The sequence below is a fragment of the Tachysurus vachellii genome, chromosome 10 (assembly GCF_030014155.1).
Source record: "Tachysurus vachellii isolate PV-2020 chromosome 10, HZAU_Pvac_v1, whole genome shotgun sequence".
Lineage (NCBI taxonomy): Eukaryota > Metazoa > Chordata > Actinopteri > Siluriformes > Bagridae > Tachysurus > Tachysurus vachellii.
The window spans coordinates 9,743,691-9,771,290 of record NC_083469.1 but is presented as its reverse complement, the minus strand read 5'-3'; the positions used below and the strand labels follow the sequence as shown (position 1 = coordinate 9,771,290).

Sequence of the window (27,600 nt, the reverse complement as noted above, 5' to 3'; positions counted from 1 at the left end):
GCAAACTCAATGACAAGAGCCGCTGTGAGTCTTCAGTGTCCTTGATGGGTTTTCTGGAATGTTCTATAGGCAAGTCACAATGAAAAAGCCCTAAAGGGTAAAGCTAGAAACACTGTTTGAATCATTAATTTCTACATTTCTATGAGACATACAGGTAGAAGATTAATCGATATTTGTTCTGTCCAAGGGGGCACGGTGGCTTAGTGGTTAGCACGTTCGCCTCACACCTCCAGGGTTGGGGGTTCGATTCCCACCTCCACCTTGTGTGTGTGGAGTTTGCATGTTCTCCCCGTGCCTCGGGGGTTTCCTCCGGGTACTCCGGTTTCCTCCCCCGGTCCAAAGACATGCATGGTAGGTTGATTGGCATCTCTGGAAAATTGTCCGTAGTGTGTGTGTGAGTGAATGAGAGTGTGTGTGTGCCCTGCGATGGGTTGGCACTCCGTCCAGGGTGTATCCTGCCTTGATGCCCAATGACGCCTGAGATAGGCACAGGCTCCCCGTGACCCGAGGTAGTTCGGATAAGCGGTAGATGATGAATGAATGAATGTTCTGTCCAATATGAATTGCGAGTGTGCAGTGACTAACATGAATTAGTACATGGAGGGCTGATGGTCAGATCTGTATGAGGTTGGCAGGCACTAAATTCCAGGGATTTCGTTACCACGACGTAAAGTGGGCATGTTTCCTGAGGTCTTGGAAAAACGCCTTCTTTCAAAAAACCAGCATACTACAAAGGACAAAACAGTCATACAGGTTGATTTATTTTAGAAAACAAATAAACAACCAAAAACTACAGTTATGGTTAGGGTTAGGGTTAGGGTTGGATAATCAAATAGGCCACGCCCACCTGATGACGCAATATCTGTTATGCTGTACTGAAATCCCTGGAAATAAGTGCCTGCTATATGAGGTTCTGTCCTAAATTTCGAAGCACACAATTTTATAGAATTTATATGTCTGCTGTAGCTTTACAATTTCCCTTCAATAGAAGTAAGGAGCCTGAAGGGACCATGTTCCTGCATGACAATGCCCCAGTGCACAAAGTGAGCTCCTGACTGAACCTCCTTACCCAATATCATTGCCTGACCTCATTGATGCTCTTGTCACTAGATGAGCACAATTCCTCACAGCTACGTTCCAAAATCTAATTGAAATATGGAGAGGACTAAAACTTGGATAAGATGTTCAAAATCATACATGAATGATTTTCAGGTGTCCACAAACATTTCAAGTCAAGTCAAGTCAAGTCAAGCATTTGGCCATGACGTATATGATTACCAATTTCCTCACTCTTATGTCAGATCATTGTGTTGTAGTTTTAAAAAGTAGACGTGTTGAGAAGAAATATTCCACCTTCCTGCAGTCAACATAAGGAACATTAGACTCAGTGAAGCGGCTCAGCTTAAAATCAGCTTTATCTTCTCCAAAATGTAGCTGTCTGCGTTCTGTTTAAGGTGTGATGACACATCGCTGTGGTAACTGCAAGCTTATTATGTTTCTTTCCCTGCCTACATTAGTTTATGGTGTCATTTTGAACTACAGTAGACATCTAATGAGAAAAGGTAAAACTGCTTGCATAAGCGATTTGCAAAAATGTTGGCTAAAAGACAAACATGAAACAATAAAAAAAAAATTTAACAACAACATGGCAGGATGGTTTAGAAAAGAAGAAGAGCAGAAGGAGGGCACCTCATCACTCTTGGAAATGACAGTTTTGTGATCGAAATGAAGCAAAGTGAAAGAATGTAGCTGTATCGAATAATGATAAACAAAGGCTAGTGTACTGAGCGTCAGTGGGAGTTGTCCTGCACTGCTTTGTTTCATCGCTCGGTGCTGAGCAGATAGACGAGCCAGATCCTACCCTGCCTTTCTCCTATAGTTTTTTTTTTTCTTGAAGGCTTCTTGGAGGAAAGCCAGAGCACAAAGGCATGTTGGAGTGGATCGATCCTGGCCTCGCGCTCACACCGGGTAGGGACTTATTACTCCATCATCCGGCGTTCTTTTAGAAAAAAATTAAAAAGTCTTCATTCATATGAAGCACCTTGAGATTTTTCTGGAAATAAACAGTGCAAAATAAATATGAATTATTATTTCATTAGTACTAAGGGAAAGAACATGCATCTTTTACTGCAGTGCCCATCACAAGCACCACCCTTGCCAACCTCCATTAGCCTCAATGCCATTAAACATTAGGGTGAACTCGGAGGCATGATGGCATACACTCTGTTCCCTCTCACAAGATTCGCTGAAAGCTCACTGCTATTTCTCACACTGTGCTGTTTTGCTAAGCTGGCTTGGCTTTAGCTCGGGTGTTTGGTAAGCCGCGAAGCCGTGAGCCTGTCGAATTCTCGAGCAGAATTCGCAGAGATTTGGGGGTAAGAAAAAAAGAGAAAAAAAAAGCTTTACAGTCTGAGCAGCGGCAAGGACGCAGCCGTGATGAACACATCAACGTGAGGCGTTCTGGCTCAGAAGGAAAAAAGGGGCGTGAGGATAGACGAGATGAAGGAAGCTGGCATGTTTTCGTGTGTATAAGGAAGGTTTGCATGAGGGAGATTAGCATTCTCATCAGCACTGCCAGAACCTGACTGAGCGCCCTGCCTCTCTGACTCTCTCTCGCTCACTCTTTTTCCTCTCTCTCCCTTTTTTCCACGTCTCTTTTAATGGACGCTACTCCAGCGGGCCTCGTCACTCGATAACCCCCCTTTCGCTCCGAATACAAAGCTGACATTAGCGTGCCTGTTTAGAGAGGCTCTCTGTGGCAGTGACCCTGGACCTTGTGGGTAACCTCTGCTGAGGTCGAGTATGTGTGTGTGTGTGTGTGTGTGTGTGTGTGTGTGTGCATGGAGTTTGTGTGGTCTGCATGGAGCGGACGTGTTTGCAGTTCACTGCTTTCGTACACAGGCTCTCGAATGTAGATTAAGGGTTATGTCCTAAAAGGCCAGGGACACGTCCAGCCAATGAACTTCAGTCAGCGTGGCATTAATTAGTAATGAGTGCAGTGCATTATTAATGAATACCTTCAACACAGTGGTTCCTCGCTAATGGGACATTAAGTTAACCAACCTAAACTCACATTTTATCTGGACTTGCATGACTGCAGACAACTTAATTGTACGGGCACTGGTTTGTGAGAGGAGAAAAAAAAAAATCACCCTAAAGGGACAACGATCATAACCCTTTAACTGTTTTCTGGAGCTCAAGCAAAAGGGCTTTAAGAAAGTTAAAGTTAAGTTTAGTTTAAGGCAAGGTTAAAAATCATGATTAAAACATTTATTAAACAAAGTTTAGCTGCAAGTTAAAGGAACAATGATGTTTTTCTACTCGGTGTCTATCTACAGTACTGTATTTTAAGCATGTGTAATTTGGTTGTTTCCTCATACATCTTACTTGCTAGCTTCAGCTGATTAGCAAAGCAAACTAACTATACTAGTGACAGAACAACATAAACAATAAACAATCTCAGCTACTTCATTCATTCATTCATTCATCTTCTACCGCTTATCCAAACTACCTCGGGTCACGGGGAGCCTGTGCCTATCTCAGGCGTCATCGGGCATCAAGGCAGGATACACCCTGGACGGAGTGCCAACCCATCGCAGCTCAGCTACTTCTTAAATATGTAACGAGTGGCCGAAATGGCAACTACTGCTTTTTCCCCTTAAGTAGATGGGAACAAATTGAAGGGAGGAACTACAGTGAATTTCCCACTGGAAGGAAAGGGGAAGGGGAGCGAGAGATAGAGCGAGTAAGCATCCATCCATCCTTCCATCCATCTACAGCTTTAATTATGAGAGCTAATTAATGTTGGACCACACATCATAGGATTGGTCCAAAGAATCATTCAAGCCAGTTTATCTCTTTACTGCGTCACACAAAATTTGCACTGCACTGAGGAAAACCTAATGTTGTTAGTCATGCTGCTGCTGAGTTGCTTGCTATTGTGGACCTAGAGTATGTTTGTTATTTCTTTGATTAACGATATTTATCTAAAGCTGCCTTCATGCGCTATTGGAATTATTTAAAATACTAGGAAGTTGCATTTGAATTCAGTGATTTGTATCAGCAATTTTTACACCCTGAAAATATCTTGCATTTGATCAAAACTCCATTATCCTCAACAAGCTGGTTTAGTGAGTAATATGCATTATGGTGTCAAAATCGTAAAGTAAAACGGAACCTGCCGTCATTCATATTTCATGTTTTTTTCTGACAGCTAAGCATTTGAAGAGGACATACTCAGACTTCGTTTTTCACCGCTTCAGACTAGGATGATTCAGATTGCATGAGCTCTTCCAGAGGTCTTTCTTTTCAGAGGGGAAAAATAGCTGATTACACATTATTAGAGTAGTCAGATGAGTCTGATTGCAGATGGAACTTTCCAGAAAACTTTAACCATAATTGCTTTTTACTGTACAGAATAAAACTACACCGTCTTTGCTCGGACATTTTCTCACGTCTGTTTCGTACGGGGATCTTTGAAAGGCAACGGTATACTGACTTGAGTTTTAATTTCAACAACAACTGCCCTGAGATATAAATGTTCATTATAAATGAGTTTAGAGTATGGACAGGATTAGCAAGATTAGATTGAGATGGTTTGGACATGTACTGTACAGAGGAGGGAGATGGTTATATTGGTAGAAGGATGTTGGAGATGGAGCTGCCAGGTAAGAGGTCAAGAACGAAGAAGACGAAGAAGAGGAACAAGAAGAGGAACAAGAAGAAGAAGAAGATAAATGAGTTTAGAATGAAGAGTTTCAGTTTTCTTTTCTCAGCAGATTGAAATGTATCAAATTTCTGTGAAGGATTCAGGCTGGAGATGAATAAATATTTATATCATCCATTAGAAGAAATGATGAACATGAATGAATTCTTTAATATTTTTGAAGTGGTTCATTTAAAAAAAGGGGGGCACGGTGGCTTAGTGGTTAGCACGTTCGCCTCACACCTCCAGGGTTGGGGGTTCGATTCCCACCTCCACCTTGTGTGTGTGGAGTTTGCATGTTCTCCCCGTGCCTCGGGGGTTTCCTCCGGGTACTCCGGTTTCCTCCCCCGGTCCAAAGACATGCATGGTAGGTTGATTGGCATCTCTGGAAAATTGTCCGTAGTGTGAGATTACGTGAGTGAATGAGAGTGTGTGTGTGTGCCCTGCGATGGGTTGGCACTCCGTCCAGGGTGTATCCTGCCTTGATGCCCGATGACGCCTGAGATAGGCACAGGCTCCCCGTGACCCGAGGTAGTTCGGATAAGCGGTAGAAAATGAGTGAGTGAGTGAGAGAGAGAGCTCATTTAAAAAATGTTAGAAATACAGCTAAATAGAGGGTGCCAATATTTAATCTCAGAGACCCAAGTTGAACTGATTATCATTGTTTAGTAACTAGGTATTAATTTACATTAACGTTGAAGATTTTGTTTGCTTGTGAATGAAATAAACATTACAGTCATCAGTTAGTACATAGGTTTCCTTTGTTACTTTATCATGTACTTATTATATGGTTTTTTACATTACTTATAGTTTATTAATATAAACTTCATGGTTTGTTGCAGTATATTATGTTAGTTAAGAGAACCTTAATGTAAAGTATTACCAAAAAATATCACTCACACGCTGATATACACTATAATGGGCAAAAGTTTGTGCACCCCTTGTCCAACACATCCATATAAGTTCCTCCGAATATTTAAAGGCAGACAAATTGTTAGAAATTTTGAAGCACATAATTGTATAGAATTTTTATGTATACTGTAGCTTTACTATTTCCCTTCAATGGAACCCAAAAAGACCATGTCCCTCTGCATGACAATGCCCCAGTGCAGGAAGCAAGCTCCATGACAACAGAATTTGCCAAATTTGGAATGAAAGAGTTTGAGTGTCAGTTGTAATGTATTGAACATAGATTGAAAAACAGTGAAGTACTCCTTTCATTTTTCAGTACAATTGTGCAATGGTGAATAAAGTGCGTTTTAACTGGCTCTGGTTGCAGGCGGAGAGTGCAGGTTGTAGGCTGATATAGCAGTTATCAAATAATGAGAGGGCTTCTATCTCACCGTGGCCTTGGTGGAGCTTTCCTGAAGGTCCCAGAGCATGATGTGGCTTTCAGCCAGAGAGATCACGCGCTTGCCATCGCCCATCGGCTCCCACAGCACGCTGCCAAAAAGAAGACGCCAGAAGTCTGATCAAAACACCTGTACCTTCACGACCATCCATTGTCACACTCTACTGCAAAACATCAAACTTACAAGATTTCTTTTCTTTTTTCCTACACATAAAAGTCTCTGCAACTGCTATGACAGGATAATGTCATAATCAAGCAGGGTTTACAGCTGAATAACAATCATCCGACTCACATCAGGACCACAGCAGCAGACATGAAGACAGAAATGATGCCATAAGGGGTGAAAAAGAATCCTTCTTGGGATTGGATCCAACTTTAATTTGCATGCATGTCTTCTGAGTTGGGATCTCAAGGGGGCAGGAAAATAAGCCCTTTTATTGAGGATATAAATGACATGGTGATGCAAGGACTGTTTTTACAACTCTCACAAGGTACAGAGAGCCTCTGGTTTCTTATGTGTAACCTCACCGTAGTCTCTCACTCAAAGACAGACAGGGAACATTCACACATTTTAAGATTTTAATTAATTACATTTAATTACAAAAGTAAGAAGAGTCTCTTACTGTAACTGTTTTCAGGCTTATTATGCCAAAGACCCTAAAAGAGGTAGGATTAAAAACATCATACATTTGACCTTGAATAACAGAGACTTTCCTCCTTGAATATGTAAATAGAGTCCTCCTGGCTTCCTTAAAAGCCCTCAATATATTCAAATTTCAGTTTTAACCCACTTTGCTATTCCTGTCTAATCCACTTTGTATGCACAGTGTATGCAGATGAGCTATAAAGCGTAGCAAGTTATGACCAGATCTATCTTCCAGTCAGCATTAAAGTATGGTCCTTTTAATCCACCACCCTGATAAAATAGAGAAAATGAGCTTTGCTTTGGCTGAGATTTGTTTCTAGGGTCAAAGATGTTCTTTTTTTTTTGATCTAAAGAGTGTTTTAATAGTTAAGAATTAAAACACTACCCAGTTCAAGGAAATAAAAGTTGTTTAAATAAATAAGGAAATTATTAAGATGCATAAATGTAATCTAATTCCAGTCTCAAATATATATACATACATATATATACACACATATATATATAGTATATATATATATATATATATATATATATATATATATATATATATATATATATATATACGTATATATGTACGTATATACGTGTATATATATATATATATATATATATATATATATATATATATATATATATATATATATATATATATATATATATACGTATATATGTATGTATATACGTATATATATATATATATATATATATATATATATATATATATATATATATATATATATATATATATAGATAGATAGATAGATAGATAGATAGATAGATAGATAGATAGATATGGAAAATTACACGTTTTTAAGAAAGAAAGAAAGAAAGAAAGAAAAGACACAGACAGACAGAAAGAAATATTCAAAACTAGAAATTAATCTCTAACATTTATAGGAAATCCAGGATTTTTAATAATAATAATAATAATAATAATAATAATAATATTTTTTATTATTATTGTTATTATAAATATTGTTTTTTATTATTATTTATAATAACAATAATAATAATAATAATATTTTTTTTATTATTATTGTTATTATAAATATTATTGTTTTTTATTATTATTTATTTTTTAGTATATTTGTCCTTATTAAACTCTATATTTAAAGTGGGAAATGTTTTCTGTATTCAGACTCATGTTTTCAGGAATCCCATTCAGATTATTAAAATAACCCACATCTAAACTTATATAAAAATTCAGACTGATAAAGCAGACTAATAAAACATTTTACAGTCAATTGTGACATAACAACATCAACGCAATGGAGAAAAAAAAACAAAACAGAAAAACAGTTCGGAATGATATGATAAAATAAAACCAGGCACAGGAAAAGCAGAATTTAAATAATAATCTAAGAATTGTTTAATAAATTGCAAATATATGAAGGTTGACTGGCACAAAGAGAGAGTGGCAACAATCCACAGAGTAGCACTTGTGCATGTAGTTAAAGGTGAAGAATAAATACTGATGTGTGCAATTTCAGTTTTAACTCATTATATGCACAACAGTAGTAATGGCAATGAATGTCTATACGAAAAAAATAATTTAAGGTTATTCAAGGTCCCTGTGCTGTTCTGAGAGAATGCATGCCATGCAGAGAAAATGTGCACAATATAAGATGTGTTTAAGGATCGACTGGCTGCCGTCCCCCACTGAGATTATTCTATCATTATTGCCAGTATTGACTGACCTACATAACGCACTTACTATTCGCTCCTTCTTGGGTTCCCATTGATCTGGAAGCAGCCCGCTTGGAGTGCAAATCGCACTCGTGATTGCGCCGTCTCACACCACAGTCACAATCCGGGCCTGAAAATTCCTCCCGGCCCCCTGCAAGCGCCTGATTGGCCACGAGGCACTCAATGGCTATTGATTATGAGGTGCACACTAGATTCAAAAATGAGACGAGGCTCTAGTGAAAACGCATTTTGGTTCTGGCTGTAACAAGCAGCTTGTTCTGGTCGGTTTTCCTTTGATGCTTCAAATATTTGGCAGAATTGATGTCACTGTGTGTCTGTGTAAGAACAAAGAGTGTGTGTGACAGGACAAAATGCGGCAGGCCTTACAACAGTGAATGAGGACGTTCCTGTGTGTGCCAGTGTTACTGCTGACAGAGTGTGAAGAGGCGGCCATCTTTAAAAAACAATCCAATATCAAAACAGACAGTCACAGTGTGAACCTCTCATCAAACGCACACACGCACACACACACACAGACACACACAGGCTTTATAACTGCATAGAAATAAACAAGCTTGTGTACATGAACACTGCCCCAACACACACACACATACACACACATAAGCACACACATGCACGCACTCACGTACATACTGTACACACACACACACACACACATGCGCACACCTCCTGCCCTTGAGATTTTTACAAGGACAGACACCAGTACAATCAATCTCCACCCCAGGGCTCCAACACTGCGGCCCTGCACTCTGCCAAGAGGAGGCCATTCAACCTCCTCACTCACACTCACACACACATACACACACACGTCTATTGGAGAATAGAGAACACACTTTCAATAAGTGATAATAGCAGCACTCACTAACAGTCAGTTATACTCAACATTGCACTTTGATTTTTTTAAGAGATCATCAGGGAAAAGCACATCTGTCATGTAAGAGGAGCTTTTTAATATGATTGCATTCTCAAACCTGGAAAGAAGACAATTATGATCTAGATACCCTCTTACCCTCTTTTTTAAACAAACTACATACATACAAATCTACATACAAGGAAAATATATTTAAAGAAAAAAAACACCATCAATTTATTTTCAAATGATTCAAATTATAATAATCTTGTTCATTTCTTCCAGTAATTTAAATAAACATCTTTTCGCAGAAAACTTCCATATCCACAGTTACACACATTATTAAACTCTACTGATTATATGGCACCTCCACTGTACAGGTTATTATAGGAATGATAACATATTCTAACAAGCGCATTAAACTAAACCCTATTTAATACCTTTCAGCCATACAGAATCCTAAATGCCGTACAGCGTAAGTTAAATAGGGCATAAACGTTGCGTATAGAAGTTCACGCTTCGTGCTAGGGCAAAAGGTGCAAATATATTTCACCTTTCCCACAGGCACCTGCGCGTGCACACAGCTGCTACGGGCCGAGCGTCATCGCTCACCTGCTCGCTCGGATATCTTTTTAGCGTTCTGTATATGGAGAATAAAAAGCAATGTGGCACGCTGCACTAGATGGCACCTCTGTGTCCATCTGCTTTCCAATTCAAACTGTCACATCACAACATTATACAGATCGATACATTCTGATTCTTTAATAAGAACAAAAACAAAACAAGATAAAAAAAAACAATAAAAAAATCCTTCTGCTGTCAGCGTGACTGTTTTCATGATCTGATCGAAGACTCTTAACAGACCTTTGGTTAGGTTTTAGAAGTCTTCAAATTCAGACAACGATAAGAGAAAACCCTGTAGTGTGAGAACTCATAGAACTCGACACACTACAGATGGTTACAGCCATCGGTGGCCAGCAATCTATCACCTGTCAACCACAGTGACACTAGCTGGTCATGGGCATATAATTAATGTATGAGAAAGAGGGGGGATAGCGACCCTCGTGACACGACTCGTATGAGGGTCAGCCCTAGCCTTGTTAATGAAAATACTGAAGAACTTTTAAAGATGATTGGACAAACTATACTTTGCCTTCTCTTAGGTTGTTCAAGGAGTGTAGCGCAAGTTAAAAGTGATGGAAGTGAAGTGTCAATATGAAACAAAACATAACATCTTTAATTAACGACAGCATTGAAAGGTAACTTCTGCGACCACTCAGTCAAAATCTTCTTTGACTACCCCGCCCTGGGCAGGGGTGGCACAAGCCGCTAAGGCTCTGGGTTGTTGATATGAGGATCGATGTTCAAGCCCCTGCACTGCCAAGCTGCCACTGTAGGGCCCTTGAGCAAGGCCCTTAACCCTTTCTGCCCCAGTGGTTGGGTCTGTATCACGACTGACCCTGCGCTCTGAAACCACAACTTTGGAGGTTCTTCACATATCCCAACCTCCAAAATTGGGATTATGTGAAAAAAGAATTTCACGGCGCTGTAATGTACAGGTATATGTGACAAAATAAAAACGGCTTCTTCTATATTATGTATCGTATACCATCATTCCAGAAAAGACATCATGACACAAGTCATTATTATCTTAAAGGGATGATTAGGATGAGCGTAGGATCCGAGTTTTGATGTGCTGACGATCAAGTGTATAACAAAGTGCTACTAAGTGAAGGCATCGCTTCCAAACTCTCAACCAGAGACCATTCAGTCAGAACGACTTCGAAACTACACTAAATACCTGACACAAGCTCTTCCACTGGCAGGACGACAGCACCGAGGAGATTTGAGTTCATTGTTTTTCAGCTGAAACCAGAGGCTTTGAAATACAGTTCCTCTTTTATTATGAGGGATAATGAAAATTCTATTACTGTGCAAGCTCCATCAAATTGAACTCTCCAGTGGGAGATGGCAGGAGACTACCATTCAGCAATGCTTAAAAAAAAAAAAAAACATTCCAAGACTTAAGCTTTTATTCTTCTATTGTGTATTATGGCATATGATATAGTGCAGGGTGCTAAAACAAAGGCACACACACACTTAAGCCATGGAATATGTAGGTCAGTCATCCGGCTGTTGAAATAACAGCAAAAGCCCATTCAACTTTTTTTTTTTTGTTCTTTTTGTGTATAAGAAACAGAAAAAGGGTGACTGAGAAGGAAGAATAGAAAGGTGGGAGTAGTGAAGAACAAATATTTCAGTGGAAGTCGAGAGAGTGAAGGAGGGAGAGAGAGAGAGAGATTTTGAGCAGATTACACCCATTAGCAGAGTGAGAAGTGCGAACGAGTGTGAGGAAAGAAACGGGAAGGCTGCTGTAGGGTTGAAATCGATAGCGTGTGTTTTACCAGGCCACATTGCCGTGGGCCGTGTTGTCAAGGTGACAGAGGAGCTGCAGGGCCTGTGGGCTGTGAGCTGAATCGTCGGGGGAATCGTGGCTGCCTGATTCCCATTCCGGGGGCATCCTCCACACCGCTGCACACGTTAACACACGGCTGTCTGAGACTGCACACACACACACACACACACACACACAAAAAAAACATGTCAGAATCTCAGTCAGGAATGCTGCCACATATAGAATCTCCCTTCACCCAAATATTTATTCATATACATGCTTCTTATTGTGAAAGTCAAAAACATCACCACAAAAAAAAAAAACAACAAAAAAAAAAACATCCTTGTTTGCTCACACCCGAGAAGTGTGTGGTCTCGTTCCAGTGCAGGATAATGATGGATAAGGGTCTGTCCTGTCTCATGCTGCCTCTAGAGGCCATACCCCACCACATGCACACGCTATCTCTTCTGCCTCACGCACTGCACGTCAAAATGGAAACAGATTTAAACTTGAATTTGACAAATAAGCACAATTTCTTCCCCTAATGTTAGCCACACATGCTAAGCAGAAAAAAGGCTGCACTTCTCAATTTCATTCCCAGAGCAGGGAAAAAAAGGAATAGCTAAATGAAAAACAATCAATCAAAGCCTGAAGCCTGGCTCCGCAATTATCTGTGCAATTAACTCTAAGATGCTGGCGAAAAACCCGTAAAAAACCAAGTCTGCTAATTAACGCTGTATGATGAACTATACAGTCATGTGATTACAGAAGCATTACATTACACTAACCAATTCCTTTTACGGAAAATAAATAAATAAATAAAAACACACAGAGACTGACCACTAGAGCAGTGGCCGTGTTCATACTAGTCATTTTTCTCAGTAAGGACACACAGGAAGAAGTCACAGCAACGATCGGGATGAAGCTGGGTGTTAAATTTTTTGCTTAAAAAAAATCTAAACAATTTCAGAGTTCAGCTTTTCCCCTGAAAGCCACTCTATAACATCAAGCACTTTTTTTTTAAATGCCTTTATTTTACTTGATTAACTAATCAAGTTGTTGCTCAGGGGAAGTAAAAACAACCGTCATTATGGTGAGAGCTGTAGCTGGTGATAATTTGCTAGTTTTAGGTTACTGTGAGCACATTATCTTTTTTTTTTTAGTTGGTTCAGTTGCTTAGCCTTACATTTACAGCACATAGCAGACGCCCTTATCCAGAGCGACTTACATGTTATCTCATTTTTATACAACTATTGAGCAATTAAGGATTAAGGGCCTTGCTCAGGGGCCCAACAGTGGCAGCTTGGTGGACGTTGGAATCGAACTCACAACCTTCCGATTGGTAGTCCAACACCTTAACCACTAGGCTACCACATCCCTGCCTTAAACAGTAAGCTCCTGAATTATTTCATTCATTCATTCATTTTCTACCGCTTATCCGAACTACCTCGGGTCACGGGGAGCCTGTGCTCAGGTATCATCGGGCATCAAGGCAGGATACACCCTGGATGGAGTGCCAACCCATCGCAGGGCACACACACTCTCATTCACTCACACAACCACACACTACGGACAATTTTCCAGAGATGCCAATCAACCTACCATGCATGTCTTTGGACCGGGGGAGGAAACCGGAGTACCAGAGGAAACCCCCGAGGCACGGGGAGAACATGCAAACTCCACACACACAAGGTGGAGGCGGGAATCGAACCCCAACCCTGGAGGTGTGAGGCGAACGTGCTAACCACTAAGCCACTGTGCCCCCCTCCTGAATTATTTAATTTAATAAATAGAGAAAAATAAAAATACAATAAAAATATGAGATAAATCTAACCTTAACCTGAAGCAAATTTATTTGAAGGTGAAAAAAACTACGTGGTGTTTAGGAACTCTTAAGCGCTCATCTGTGACTCTGTATCACTGGGGTATAAAGGTGGGGATGTGAGGTGGCACAGAGGCAATTTATTTTTCATTTAGTGATTTATCAACAGTAGGAAGATTTACAGAATAAAGACAAATATGAACAAAGTGGGACAAAAGAGTTGATCTGCAAAAAAATTGTCAAAGGTTATAAAAAGAGCTACATGCCTGAATATGTCCTTATTGACTCTTTTGGCAATAATAAAGAAGTTACAAAGATCAGAGATGTAACGAACCTGCTTGTAAGAGAACGCAAGTGAATTTTGTCCTGTCACATAAAAATAATGTTAGATATAGAGGCCTAAATTCCTACAAAGAGCACAGATGGAGTGTGTAATCGCATACTGTTACAGTACTTACTGCTCGATCAGTACACGTGTGTAGTATGAATACGATCCAGACCATGTATACATCCGCCGTGTTTACTGCTCTATTTATTTGTTTAGATTTTAACCCAAAGTGACTAACAAATGAAGAAATATACATATCGTCGCTGTCGGGCGGAAACCTCGTATGTCTAAATTTTGTCAATTTCATATTTTTTCACATATCGATGCTATTGGTCAGTCCCCACGTGGGTCTGTTATTTTTACAAGTTATTAACCAATCTAAAGTCTTGAAAATAGCTTGAACGGAAATCTCTTAACTCCATTGGACACTTCAACTGTCCACCTCTTCTTCACTCCGCTGGAGAGCTTCTCGGCATATCCTCAAGATTAAGAGTCGCAACGAATCAACACGTCTTCTGAGGTAAATGTCTTCAAAACACTGGGCTCAAAGAAAAAAAAAATCTTGACCCCCGCTAGTTCTGGTGCTCGTCTGAGGACAGGAATTTAGCGCAAGACAATCCGCTGCAACGCGGACTAAACCCTGTGCATTGCAGATAAGGTACGGCGTTTTTTTTTATTTCCTGAAAAATAATGGTTTTGGAGATACGAGGATTCCACCTGACAGCGACGATATACAGTAGTGATGTATCTAAAGTGGGGACAAGTGGTTACAAGGTCATTGAGAGGTCACTGGCAATATCATATTAACCACACGTTTTTTGTTGTCGTTTAAACCTTCAACGAGTTAACATGAGGATTAGCTACAAGTATTAATACAGAAAACAGTTACACTTAAAAAGAGCTGACAATGTGCCTTCCACCATTTGTGATTCTGACACCTCGACCAGTTGTGCCAGTCCTGTTGCTCTATGGGATAATGCACTGCGAACTGGTTTCATGATGCAGAATCTTGGCAGAAGCAGTAGATCATCCTGGTATTTGTCACCTACTGTTGTATAAATACTGAGAATTCAGACATACTTGTCCTTTGGCGTGCTGCTTTTTGTCTACCGTATAGTCGGGTATTCCGATGCAGCACCGGAGATTTATCCAGAAGCATCTTTGTGCCAAAACATCATAAGAAACACCTTTTTAAATAACCTTCTAGAATATATTGCTGGAAGCATGACTGAAATAAAAATAGAGCATTTTACCAGTAAACATCCAGAGTACTTAACCTAATACTCACTGTACTGTATGGTAGAGGATCTGTGATGATGTGGGCTGTGTTTTCCTCCTAAAGCCCTGGGGAACCTCGGTTGAATGCACAGCATCATGAAATCCAAGTATCAGGAGATATTAAATGAAAATTTGGCTGCCTCTGCCAAGCTGTTACAATTGGGTCGTAATGGTTTCGTCCAGCAGGATGACGATCCAAAACATTCCTCTAAATCTACACTAAACGATTCAATAAGAGAATGAAGCTTTTGATTTTGTCATTCCAGTTCACTGATCTATACCTAACGGAAAACTTGTGGCTGAGATGAAGAGGAATCGACAAGAGTGGACCGAGGTTCCTGGAGAATTTGGAGAGATTCTGTGTGCTATATTCTTCAGCCTTATCAGGCATTATTGGAGACTCAGTGCTGTTATGCTCAAAAAAAAATTCAACAAGTACTAATGCAGGGGTGCCAATAATTGCGACATGTGGTTTAATTAAAATTAGATTTTTATTCGGTTAAAAAAATCATAGTATACATTGACATTAATTAAAGAATAAATGTGTCTCATGGGCAATATGTGAAGGGAAATAAATGATTATTAATAAGGCATCTAATTTAGATTCCAAACTAAGCGAGCTTGTAACCATGGCAATGTTCACACCCCTTACACACTGTAACCATGGCAATGTTCACACCCCTTACACACCATAACCATGGCAATGTTCACACCACTTACACACACCGTAACCATGGCAATGTTCACACCCCTTACACACTGTAAACATGGCAATGTTCACACCACTTACACACACCGTAACCATGGCAATGTTCACACCCCTTACACACTGTAAACATGGCAATGTTCACACCCCTTACACACTGTAAACATGGCAATGTTCACACCCCTTACACACTGTAAACATGGCAATATTCACACCCCTTACACATTGTAACCATAGCAATGCTCACACCACATACCCACTGTAACCATGGCAATGTTCACACCCCATACACACTGTAACTATATAAATGCATAAAAAGCACTCACAAGAGTGAACCCTAAGATAAAATTGAACTATTTTCCATTTCCATTATATAATACGTGCTGATGGAATTTATTGCATTATTCCTGATGCTGCAATTATGATAATAGTGCTGCAGTTCTGACAGGACATGTTACTAGTGCAACACGGTGCATGGTGCAGTGAAAGTATGATTTCAGCAGCCTTTGACTCCAAATGATCCTTTAGAAAGTGATTCATGCTAATTATATTCCTCTTTTGAACTCGGTTATGGCTTCTCATGCATCTGCCTCATCAGGATCAAGAAGAAGGAAGGAATGAAAAAAATTAAATAAAATCCCTTCTCTATCCCGTCACTCTCTTTTCTTCAGACTGTCATAAACCAGTCAAGGCCATAGGCGCCAGTCATATAAACTCTGGATTTAATTACATTTTCCCTTTCCAATCGGTTGTGTGTTCATTTAATTCTTTTAATTGCCTTGTGGCGAGAGAGGAGAGCTGGGAGTGCCAAAATATGACATGTTCCATTACCACTACGTCTGTTATAACACGAGCCTGGGAGTCTGGGAGTCCAGCTTTAGTGACAGTGCTGCTACACTGCTGCTCCATGTGTGCTGTGATGTACAGCACTTTAGAGACAAAATGAAATATGTCTCTATGACAATATCATAATGTTCCAGTCTTCAAACTACCACAAATCTAATACACTAGATACACTAGTCATTGCCTACAATAAAAAAATTGATTGAAAAAAAATTGAAATTAATAAAATATAGGTAACATTTTATTTGAGTAGTCAACTGTAGACACTCACTTGATCATCATTAATCACACGATCAACTAATTCTGAATAAAATTCATCCAACCATCCATCCATCCGTTCATTCATCCATGCAACATTTAACTGCCTGGTGTAAAGCCAACAACTTGTCTCTGAATGTTGATAAAACCAAAAAGATGGCTGTTGACTTCATGAGAGCACAGAGCGACTACACTCTCCGCTGAACATCGACGGATCATCTGTTTAGATCGTCAAGAGCACCAAATTTCTTGGTGTTCATCTAGCGGAGAACTTCACCTGGTCACACCAGCTCCATCACCAAGAAAGCCCAGCAGCGTCTCTACTTCATACCAAGTCTGAGAAAAGCCCATGTCCCTCCCCCCATCCTGACTACGTTTTACAGAGGGATCATTGAGAGCATTCTGTGCAGCTGCATCTCTGTCTGGTTTGGGAAGTGCACCATTTTGAATCGCAAGGCCCTGCAGCGGATAGTGAAGACAGCTGAGATCACCACCCCTCACACACACTCTTCACCCTCCTGCTGTCTGGAAAAAGGTACCGTGAGCACCATTCGGGCCCCTCACGACCAGACTGTGTAACAGTGTCTTTCCTCAAACCATCAGACTCCTCAATAACTGAACTGAACTGAACTGTACCGAGCACAATACACACACACACACACACACCAAATACATACTCTTCCAATATACATCCATGTCTACAGCACCATCATATCAACTGTTTACATGCTGTTTTGCACACTGGATTTGCTCTTTGCACATGCTATCCCACATTTTAGTCGATTGTTGTTTTGCACAATACCTCATATAATTGCTGCTATAATACTAATGTGTTCATTCCAGTATTTCTGCACATACAATACTGAACATACCATATTTACACTGGTCGTCGCTGCGTTTGTGTATTGTCTTTTGTGTAATGTCTTGTATTTTTTGTCTTGCACTGTCTTGTTTTTTCCTGCACTGTTTGCACCAGGTTGTACAGATGCAGTTTATGTATCTAGGACTACTTAGTGAAGTCCTTATAAATCTGTCTTTGTTCTATGTAGCACCATGATCCTGGAGAAACGTTATCTCGTTTCATTGTGTACTGCAACAGCTATATATGGTTGGAATGACAATAAAAGCTTCTTGACTTGACTTGATGAGGATGAAGCTTTGACCAATATCTTGACCAAGACTCTTTTGCTGAGAACCAGATAGTAAAATTGTAAATCCTTACACTATATAGTTCATTTCGAAGGTAGCATCCATAAAAAAATGCTTAAGTGTTTTCAGCCAGGTTTAGACCTATATTGTATCTGTATCTCTATTCCTTCCTTAAGTAGACACATCATTATCTAAGATCATATTATCACCCAATGAGGAGGATGCTCGGTTCATGCACTTCTTTGTCTCAATGGTTCTATAAATATATATGGCCCTATGGTCCTGGAGAAACGTCTCATTTCACTGTGTACTGCAACAACTATATATGGTTGAAATGACAATAAAACATTCTTGACTCTTGACTTGACTCCATCCATCCATCCATCCATCCATCCATCCACTTTCACAAAGTGCTCTATCCTGGTCAGTGTTACAGTGAAATCGATCTGATCCTGGAAATGCTTGACCTAAGATGGGATCTCACCCAGGATTGGACACAGTCCATAACAGCACACCATGCGCACACACACACACATTCACACAAATATGCACGCCTAGAGACAACACACAGTATCGCTAATCCACCTACCAGCATGTTCTAGGAGGTGGGAGGAAACCAGAGAATCCTGATGAAACTCCACACAGACAGTGAACACAGCTCGGAATTTATCCAAAAAACCTGAAGCTCTGTGGCATCAGAGGTATCTGAGGCATCGACACTGTTCTCTGTATTTGATGTTAACTAGACTCTTCTATAAAGTTTGTAGCTTTTAACGTTTAGTAGATCTTCACACTCTCACCGCCTTCATGTGGTTTGTACTGATACATTTTACACCATGCTATTGAAAATTGGTTATTGTTATTCATTTCTGGTGTCTACAAGTAAAGTGTTACAGATAATCACAACACACAAGTAAGCTTCCTTATGTAAGCTTGAATAATTTACTTAGCAGTCTTAGGTGACATATTTTCCATCCAGCCATTTTCTGTACTGCTTAACCTACAGGGTCACAGAGAACCTGGAGCCTATTCCAGGAGACTTGGGAGACAAGATGCAGGACATCCTGGATGGGGTGCCAACCCTTCATAGGGCACAATCACACACACACTGAGGAAAACACATGTCTTTGGACTGGGGCAGGAAACCAGAGAACCCAAAGGAAACCCGTGAAGCACGGGGGGGGGATGTAAACTACAATACACACACACTTCAAATTCCACCCGCAAGAATCCATCCTTCACTTATCAATCCTGCCCCAGTGATATAATAGTTCTTTATTAATAGTTCTTTGTAGCTCCAGTGCAAAATTAAAGAAGCAGAAATCAAATGTTTTGGTTGAATGAGTGAGTTGGGGGAGGAAGAAAAAATGTGCAAACCTCATTTTTGGCTCACCGTTTAAGACACTCCTAGAAATAGTGAGTACTATAGAAGGTTGAAAATAATAATATTCATAAAAGAACACATTGCCATGAGCCAGAGACAACCCTTTTGTTCTTGTGTGTCAAAATGTCAGCTGATTTATGCTTGTTGTGGAATTTGTATCATTACCCAGTTGTGAAATTGTTTATTTATTAAGAATAAGGAATTACCTCTGCATGGTCAGTGTGGTTATTGTTTTTTGTTTTTTACGTTTTTGTATTTAAATATTTTTATATTTGTAAATATTTGGTCATAATTGTTAAGAGTGAGTTATTCAAGCCCTTTTCTCGTTCTTGGTGTGGATATTTGTCTTGGATGAGATGAGTAAAAGGGGAAAATCTCAAAATCTTGAGACTCGGGTTTATGACTATTAGAACCCATATTCATGACAGACGGCATGACTGAAAGACAGAATGAAGAGTAGAGAAGGACAGAGAGATTGACTCACTCTTGTTGTAACACGTGGTCAGAACTCCTTTGTCAGCAGGACTGGCACCGATGTGCCATATCTCACCAGCATGATGCAGAAGCACGTTCTTATTAATGATATTGTTCTCATCATCAAAGTCAATGATGTGGATCTGCCAGGCAGAAGAAACAAACAGAAATGAGAACAATTCAAATGTAAATATATGAAAGAAATGTGTGTGTTTGTGTGTGTGTGTGTGCGCGCGCAAGTGAGAGAGAAAGAGAGGGAGACAAAGAGGCAGAGAGACAAAAAAAAAAGAGTAAGTGAGTGAGTGTGTGTGTATGTGTGTGTGAGAGAGAGAGAGGTAGAAAGAGAACGAGACCGAGAGGCAGAGAGACAAAAAATGTGTGTGTGTGAGAGAGAGAGAGAGAGAGACAGAGTGTGAGAGAGAGAGACTGTGTGTGTGAGAGAGAGGGAGTGTGTGTGTGTGAGAGAGAAAGAGAGAGAGAGAGATTGTGTGTGAGAGAGACTGAGAGAGAGAGAGAGTGTGAGAGATAGAGAGAGATTGTGTGAGAGATTGTGTGAGGGGGGGAGTGTGTGTGAGAGAGAGTGAGAGAGAGAGAGAGAGAGTGAGGGATAGTGAGTAAGAGAGAGAGAGAGAGAGTGTGTGAGAGATAGTGTGAGAGGGGGGGAGTGTGTGAGAGAGAGAGAGATAGTGAGTAAGAGAGTGAGAGAGTGAGAGAGAGAGTGAGTGAGTGAGTGAGAGATAGAGAGAGATTGTGTGAGAGATTGTGTGAGAGATGGGGGGAGTGTGTGTGAGAGAGAGAGAGAGAGAGAGAGATAATGAGTAAGAGAGAGAGAGAGAGAGAGAGAGAGAGAGAGAGAGATTGTGTGTGAGAGAGAGACAGAGAGAGAGTGTGTGTGAGAGATAGTGAGGGGGGGAGTGTGTGTGAGTGAGTGAGAGGGAGAGAGAGAGAGAGAGAGAGAGAGAGAGAGAGAGAGAGAGAGAGAGAGATTGCGTGAGAGATAGTGAGAGAGAGGGGGGGAGTGTGTGTGAGTGAGAGTGAGAGAGAGAGAGACAGAGAGAGAGAGAGAGAGAGAGATTGTGTGAGAGATAGTGAGAGAGAGGGGGGGAGTGTGTGTGAGTGAGAGTGAGAGAGAGAGAGAGAGAGATTGTGTGAGAGATTGTGTGAGAGATAGTGAGAGAGAGGGGCGGGGAGTGTGTGTGAGAGAGAGAGAGAGAGAGTGAGAGATAGTGAGAGATAGTGAGAAAGAGAGAAGAGAGAGTGTGTGTGTGAGAGAGAGAGAGAGAGAGAGAGAGAGAGAGAGAGATTTCACTCGGAGACATTTGCGTTAATATGACAGCAATTCAAAGCTAAAGCACAGGAGATATTTTGGATTTTCATCCTCACACACACCCTGATACTGATCTCTCTTTAGCTTTTTTTTTTTTCCATTTCAACTTTGTTGCTGTTAAACACTTCTTTTGAACTTAGATTTTAGAAATGTTATGAAACCCATCAGACACTTGCAGAGACCCTTTTTATACTTTTTGAAACATTTTTGAAACATTATAATGAGCGTTTCACTAAAGGTCCTTTCTGCAATGTCACATATGCAATGAAACATTCCCTCATATGACGTCTGTTAGATCACACATGAAACCATTGTTTAATGAAAGGAAGCTACAAATAAAATCATAAAAGTCCTACATGCTGTAATGAACATACTTAAGCTTGTTTAAATAATGACGGAAAACAGTCACAACGTGTGTACTGTGTCTATACAGGGTGTCTGTGTTCTGTGTGTACGTGTGTACTCTGTGTGTACACGGTGCATGCTCTTAGTGTGTATTATGTGTATTGTATCTGCACAGGGTGTGTGTAGTGTTCCTGTACTGTACGTGTGTACGCAGTGCCTGTACTTAGTGTGTAATATGTGTACTGTGTGTATACAGTTTGCTATGTGTGTATGTGTACTGTGTGTGTGTACTGCATGTACTGGGTGTGTGCTGTTTGTTTGCTATGTGTGTACTTTGTGTATATGAGACAGAGCATTTGAGAGCATTTCTGCTGATCAGACAGCTGGAAGTTGGAAAAGAAACCATTAACCTTGGGTTGGATGGCATGAGGGAAAATTATTAGGCAAAGTTATAATTTTATGGAGGCAAGCAATACAAATAAATTCCAATGACTGGACAGGATAATTGGAGGCAAAAGAAGGTCTTATAATAGGAGCTGGCGATGAACAGTGCTCAGGTAGAAGGTCCGTGCATGATTTATAGAGTTTTCTCCCAGAGATGCAGAGTGAGTCATCGCTCTTGGCCACTTGGGCCTCCTTCTCTACCGTATTAATTATTTGAGGAGGAGGCACAATGGGCTCAGGTGTAAAACAGGCCTCCACTTTGGCTCCTCTCAGTAAGGGCTCTTTAGAGAAGCACATGGCAGAAACACGGCCGCGTGCAGAGAAGCGAGCTGAAGAAATAAGCAAGAAGCGAAGATTAACTATAATAGACTAATGACAGCCTCCGATATATAAAGCGCACAAAGACGTGAGCGGACATCACAGGAGGCGGAGAGAGGAAATAGTGCACTGAGGCAGCATTAAGGCCACTAACAGCACTGAAGCAAGTGCGATAAAACTGAAGGCTTATAATTAACCTGGATTACAGAGGGGCCGCCTGACGAACTTTCTGTACAAAGTCTCGGCTGAAAGAATAAGCGATGATCGAAGTGTAGTGTAGAGCATCATCTCTGTATGGCTCAGTGCAGAGTGAAAAATACACAAATCTCATGCCCTTGTTTCAGGCACAATAATGTCTGAGTAGGTACGTAGTCGGTACGTTTATACCGTATGCGCACACATAATAAGGTCTACATAATGTAGATCTGAAATAATCAGGTAAATATGGAAACGTAGCAATGGAAACTGCCTTGTGTGCTTGTGCAGTACAGCAATGTGAGCGCAATGACGGACCCTTTTTACAGAAGTGCTGGTCAGAATATTTTTTTTTTCACTGTACCTATCTTTTAGAAACTGAAATCGGAATAAAATCTTTCGGATTGAGGAGAACTGGCGTGTTTTTAGGTAAACACACACAGTGACGATCAGAGAAGTGAGAAAAAGAGAACAGAGTTAGTTCTTAAATAAGGTTGGCAGTTAGTCAGAGGATTTATCCATCACTGTCAAATTTGTATTGTTACCCAGTTGTAATGATAGCTAAAGGTAAATTAGTTAAACTAGTTCGTTCTGCAGAGACAGGTTCATCCGTTGTTGTTTATCTATAACAGAATGATTCGTTTATTTATTAAGGATGAAAACTTGGTTTACTTAGGAACGATATGAAATCTGACATCTTTAAACACGATGACGAATAAAAACCTATAAAGCAGCTCCTCCGCGATTACGCAACATAAATTAAGGCAAAATCAAGCGAACACTGCGATATTCAGTGACATTACCACAACATGCCTTCAGCTAAAACTTTTCATGTGTGTCGAATGTACATCTCTCCTAGAAAGTAAGTTCGATACCAGGTCCACCAAGCTTCCATTGTTTGGCCCCTGAGCAAGGCCCTTAACCATTAATTGCTCAGCTCTATAAAAAATAAGATAATGTAAGTCGCTGTGGATAAGGGCGTCTGCCAAATGCTGTAAAAATAATTACGTATGTGACGTCACTGGTAGCCTTCCACAGAAAAAGCACAAAAATCTCCACAAGTAAATAAATATATATAAAATAAATAAATATAAATTATAAATAAATATATTAAAATATATATATACATAGCTTTTTTTTCAGAAACAAACAAAAACAAACAAATATTAAAAATAAATATAAAATAAAATAAAATCTGTTTTATGCAATTTGTTCCCCTTTCAATTGTCTTCAGCTCTTTCTTTCCATGGCTCACGCATGCATAGATGTGATGTATATGAGGGTAAATTGGGATGTCATGTTGATAAGGGATTAGTGGATATGTCCACGCAGCTGAAACTGATTCATCATCTGGTTTCAATCATCACCTCTCATCTGTGTTGTATGACTGGTTTATGAATCAGACACAGATATGTTCATATTTACTTTCATTGCTTGATATTGAATAAATAAGAGCCATTATCACATACAGATGTATATATGTATATATCCATATATTGTGTTAATGTGCATGTGATAATGGCTCTTATTCATTTAAATAAACAGCAATAAACAGGCAACAGCAGGGGTTCAGTCTGTAAACACATGCATTTAAATCACTTTTTGCTCTGCCTTGCTCTCATGGACACATGCACGGACGCATGTTCGCACACACGCACACACACACACGCGCACACACACGCGCGCACACACGCGCGCACACACGCGTACACACACGCGCGCACACACGCGCACGCACACACACGCACGCACGCACGCACGCACGCACACACGCACGCACACACAAAGACACACACACAGACACACACACAGACACACACACAGACACACACACAGACACAGTCACACACACACACACACGCCCCCCACCCCACACAGCACGCACACACACGACACACACGCACGCACAGCACGACACGCACGACACACGCACGCACACACGCACACACAACACACACAGCACACACACACAACGACACACACACAGCACCACCACAGACACACACAGACACCACCACACACACACAGACACACACACACAGACACACACACACACCACACGCAACACACACACACAGCACACACCACGCACACACAGACAGACACACACAGACACACACACAGACACACACACACACACACACACACAGACACACACACACAGACACACACACACACAGACACACACACACAGACACACACACACACAGACAGACACAGACACACACACACACACACAGACAGACACAGACACAGACAGACACACACACAGACAGACACACACACACACACAGACACACACACAGACACACACACACAGACACACACACACAGACACACACACACAGACACACACACACAGACACACACACACAGACAGACACAGACACACACACACACACAGACAGACACAGACACACACACACACAGACACACACACACACAGACACACACACACACACACAGACACACACACACACACACACACACACACACACAGACACACACACACACAGACAGACACAGACACACACACACAGACACACAGACACACACACACAGACACACACACACAGACACACGTCGGCATTTTTCGCTGTTTCTCAAAAGCTTTAGAGATGAATGTGTCCACAGGAGAGCTGTAATTGGCACTAGCAGGTAAATGAGATTGAGAGTGCTGCTCTCTGAACCCGAGGCTAGATATGATGGAACGGCTGGACGCAAGCTGAGGGATTTAGGGATCCGATCAGAGAGAGAACAAAGTGAAAGCACGATTAATAAAACCTTTAAAATTCTCTCAATTGAGGAATTAATCTGTTTACATTTCTGGCTGGACAAACACTCTTTACATTTTATTTATGAATAATTAAATATGAATGATAACTTTGTAAGCATGTGAAACTTTTTTCATCTTTGGTACCAGCTTCTCTTTTGACACAAGTTTAAATTTGCTCTGATTAAACTGCGCATGTGTAAAGGATCACATTTGGGTCACGTGTCACGTCTCAGTTTATAATTCAGTGTGATATCCGCATGCTTTATTATGCTTTATTAGCTAATGCTTTCAATCGATATTGTAGGTTTACATCTTTTCAATGGAAAAATATTCACTGGAAAGAGAATCAACGTTGTGAGATTCATAGGATTCTGTGACCTTCTACACTATTCAGTAAATTTCCTAATGAATGAAGTGTAAATCAGAGCACTTTGTTAATGACAGGGAAATAAACAAAGAATTGTGAACGGTTCGATTGCGGCTGAAAAAAACATTGGGGAATAAATGCATTTCAAACAGATCAACTGGAAAATTCATTTCAAGGGTATAATTTATTTTTAAATGTACAATTACTCACCTGATTATCAAATTTGAACGACTGTGTGCCCACTAGGAATCTTATGGCATCGGTTTCTGCCATCTGAGCTGTTAAAGCACGGCACTAAACCACAAAGAAAGAAAAGGAGCTCATCAGCTGGTGGATAAGGGATAGGTAGATAGATACAGTGGTGTGAAAAAGTGTTTTCCCCCTTACTGATTTTTTATTTTTTTGCATGTTTGTCACACTTTTTTCACACTTTTGTCACACATTTAAACATTAGTCAAAGATAAGAAGACACTTTTCACACAGAGCCATGTGGGTTTGGATTTTGTTTTCCTTTAATAATAAAAACTTTCATTTAAAAAATTGCATATTGTGTTTACTTGTGTTATCTTTGACTAATATTTAAATTAGTTTGATGATCTGAAAAGTTAAAGTGTGACAAATGTGCGGAAAAAAAAAAAACAGGATACTTTTACTAGGTACCAATACTTTTTCACACCACTGTAGATAGATAAATAGCACAGAAAAGTTGGAAAATATCAAACACAAGGAGGAAGAAAAGTGATGAACTGTTTTCGTATGCAACATATATCAATTTACAAACAGATGGCTTAAAACTTTTTTTAAGTGATGAAAAGTCTGTTCATTAATATCTGTGAATAATTACATTCAGGGACACATAAGTAATATTTACTCATTATAAGCCTAAGATTCCTAACATACTCAGTAGTACAACTTTAATAAAAAAAACTCATGAAGCACTGACTCACATGACACGTCACAAAACTTTCATGTAAAATTTGTTTTGGTTTGTACTGTAGACAATCTTCAAATTAACTCTGGCTTCATTTAAGATGCAAAGTTTGTAGTGCAAATGCAATGCTTTCTTTCTATTTAAAACTGAATCGAATCTTTCTAATTGAAACTAAGCCCCTGTACAACACCGTAAACAGACAAAAAAAATTCCCTGAACAATCCCATTAAGTGTTAAGTGTCCAAACACAGGAACAGTTTCTTTCCCCAGGAAATCACCCTGATTAACAACTCACTATAATTATATTCCCTGCTTCATATCTATAAGTACTGCATTATCAGAACTGTCAGTCATCACATCACCTGTATACATTACACACACTACTGCTGCTGCATATTGTACAAAAAGCATAATATTGCACAATATTGTTATTTGCACTACCATGCACTTCACACTTTATGTACATAACTGATCAGTCATATATTTTGTATTCATATTTAATAATCATACTGTCTATATTGTATCTCATCCTCTGTTTTGTCTTGTCTAGCCTGTTTTGTCTTGTCCTGTCTAGTCTGTTTTGTCTTGTCCTGTCTTGTATAGTCTGTTTTGTCTTCTATAGTCTGTTGTGTCTTGTCCTGTCTTGTATAGTCTGTTGTGTCTTGTCCTGTCTTGTATAGTCTGTTTTGTCTTGTCCTGTCTTGTATAGTCTGTTTTGTCTTGTCCTGTCTAGTCTGTTTTGTCTTTCTAGTCTGTTTTGTCCTGTCCTGTCTAGTCTGTTTTGTCCTGTCCTGTCTAGTCTGTTTTGTCCTGTCCTGTCTAGTCTGTTTTGTCTTGTCCTGTCTTGTATAGTCTGTTTTGTCCTGTCCTGTCTAGTCTGTTTTGTCCTGTCCTGTCTAGTCTGTTTTGTCCTGTCTAGTCTGTTTTGTCTTGTCCTGTCTTGTATAGTCTGTTTTGTCTTGTATAGTCTGTTGTGTCTTGTCCTGTCTTGTATAGTCTGT

General features: G+C 40.1%; 1 protein-coding gene across 1 annotated transcript in view; it reads right to left on the bottom strand.

The window, feature by feature from the left end:
- The window catches only part of eipr1 (EARP complex and GARP complex interacting protein 1), a 42,992-nt gene that overhangs the window by 13,196 nt on the left and 2,196 nt on the right, over window positions 1–27,600 (bottom strand). Inside the window, exons 2-5 of the mRNA XM_060879334.1 lie at window positions 25,879–25,962; window positions 19,907–20,039; window positions 11,665–11,821; window positions 6,049–6,148 (exon numbers count right to left, since the gene is read on the bottom strand). Of these exons, the coding sequence (XP_060735317.1) occupies window positions 6,049–6,148; window positions 11,665–11,821; window positions 19,907–20,039; window positions 25,879–25,962 (474 nt within the window). The remainder of the gene's footprint in view (window positions 1–6,048; window positions 6,149–11,664; window positions 11,822–19,906; window positions 20,040–25,878; window positions 25,963–27,600) is intronic.